Source organism: Salvelinus sp. IW2-2015, unplaced genomic scaffold, assembly GCF_002910315.2.
Source record: "Salvelinus sp. IW2-2015 unplaced genomic scaffold, ASM291031v2 Un_scaffold5189, whole genome shotgun sequence".
In the NCBI taxonomy this organism is placed as follows: domain Eukaryota; kingdom Metazoa; phylum Chordata; class Actinopteri; order Salmoniformes; family Salmonidae; genus Salvelinus; species Salvelinus sp. IW2-2015.
In genome coordinates, this window is record NW_019946455.1 from 1 (window position 1) to 2,084 (window position 2,084).

Sequence of the window (2,084 nt, forward strand, 5' to 3'; positions counted from 1 at the left end):
CTGTATAACCCAGTTGTTAGCAGCGATATTACCTGTTAGTAACCCATGTGTAGAGGCTTATTACCTGTAGTAACCCATGTGTAGAGGCTTATTACCTGTAGTAACCCATGTGTAGCAGGCTTATTACCTGTAGTAACCCATCCATGTGTAGCAGGCTGTCTCCAGTCCCTTGCAGTACGGTCTGGTACTCCGGAGGGTCGTAGAAGTACCTCCAGTGTAGGTGGTAGTTGGGCTGGGGATTGGCCGAGCTACGGTGGGCCTCCGCCAGGATGTCAAACGGGCCAACCAAGCTCACACCCAGGATTTCCTTCAGCGCGTCTAGAGAGGGGAGGAGAACGATATGTGGTAAATATGATCCTAAGATAGCGTGTTTCAGGCTGTTGAATGCTAATAAGATAGCGTGTTTCAGGCTGTTGAATGCTAATAAGATAGCGTGTTTCCATGTGTTTCAGGCTGTTGAATGCTAATAAGATACGCTGGTTGTGGGTTAGTGTTTGTCACGGCTCCTCCTCTGCATTGCAGGGTCGTTAGTGATTGGAGCCACCTGGGCTCAGGGTATAAAACTGCTTCACTAATCACCTCTCTCTCTCTCTGCTCCTCCAGGTATGATCATGTTTTGTTTGTTCCTTTTGTAGTTTTGCATAGTTTTCATTCAGTCATGTTCACACACACATATTCACGCATCCATGCACTTTACATACACCTTACATTACGATACTTCCACACCTCATTCCTTTTTCTTAGTTTAAAGTTAATAGTTTTGTCTAATAAAGAACATTTTTAATTTGCCTATACCTGTTGTTCGTGTCCCCTCACTTTTGTCACAGGCTATGAGCCGGCTTGTGACAAGTGGGGGTTCGTCGGGATAGTAGTTAACTTGGGTTAGTTTAGTTCAGATAAACGAAAAATATTTGGCAGAGGGGATGTTTTGGTTGGGCCAACTTTGTTGAAGAGAGCGTTGAGAACCATGTGTTCTTTTGGTTCAGTTAGCTTGGTAGCTAAGCAATTCACTCTGGGTTTTTCTGGGTTTTTGTTCAGGTGGGATCATTCAGGAGGTCCTCTCCTGTTCAGGCATATCAGCGAGTGTCAATAGGAGGCTTGTGGTGTTTTTGTTTTAGGTGGCAGTGAACGTGGGTAGAGCATCCCTTTTCCCTTTTCCCCTACATCGGCTCGGGAGCACCTCCGTGGTTATGGGGAGGGGGCCGCCAGTTTCTGGTTGTCTTTTCCACTCCACTGGTTTTGTGTGCATAAAACCCCACCACATGTGACTGCACGAAGACCAGGGCCAGTTAGTTAGTTGTTTTTGGAGGATAGTGGGGTGTGGCTCCTGTCCTTGAACCCAGACTGACAGCAGGTGAGTTGTGTTTTGGAGCATTTGTAATAGTTGTATTGGTTGAGGAAAATGTCTTCCTTTTTGAGTAGTTTTGTTCACGCTCCTTCAGAGGTAGCCTTAGAGTTGTGTACTAAGGAGCAGTTCATTGAAATTGCTGAACATGATCAGATTGAGATTGTTGATAAAAAAAAAATTAAAGAGACTGTTAAAACTAGATTAAAGCAGGGTCTTAGGGAAATGGGTGTTTTTGACGGTCGGTCTGCTCGTAGTGAGGGTGCAAGTTTTCAGTCTAGCCCTTCATTAACTTTTGAGCAGCAGAGGGAGCTGTTGCAAACGCAGTTAGAGATAGAGCGATTGATAAATGCTAATAGACCAGAAGGACTACCACAGTTTGATGTTTCCACAGAATCTTTGTTTGTTGCCTAAATTTGATGAGTCAGATCCAGACACATACTTTGCTTTATTTGAGCGTATTGCGGAAGCTTGGTCAGATTTGGACATGACTATGTTGTTGCTATGTGTACTTACAGGTAAAGCACGTGAGGTTTTTGCAGCACTGAGTGTAGCTGACAGTAAAGTTTTTTTGCTAAAGTTAAATCAGCAGTTCTGAAGGTCTACGAGCTGGTGCCAGAGGCATATCGTCAACGTTTTCCTTACAGGAAAAAGTTAGATTCACAAACCTATTCTGAGTTTGTTTGTGATTTGACTACTGCATTAAAATCGTTGGTGTACAGCTTCGGAAGTTAGTACT

General features: G+C 44.1%; 1 protein-coding gene across 1 annotated transcript in view; it reads right to left on the bottom strand.

The window, feature by feature from the left end:
- Positions 1-76: 76 nt before the first annotated feature.
- The window catches only part of hpf1 (histone PARylation factor 1), a 24,506-nt gene continuing 22,498 nt past the window's right edge, over positions 77-2,084 (bottom strand). The window contains 2 exon segments of the mRNA XM_070441925.1: positions 77-118; positions 155-318. Of these exon segments, the coding sequence (XP_070298026.1) occupies positions 92-118; positions 155-318 (191 nt within the window). The 3' untranslated portion in view covers positions 77-91.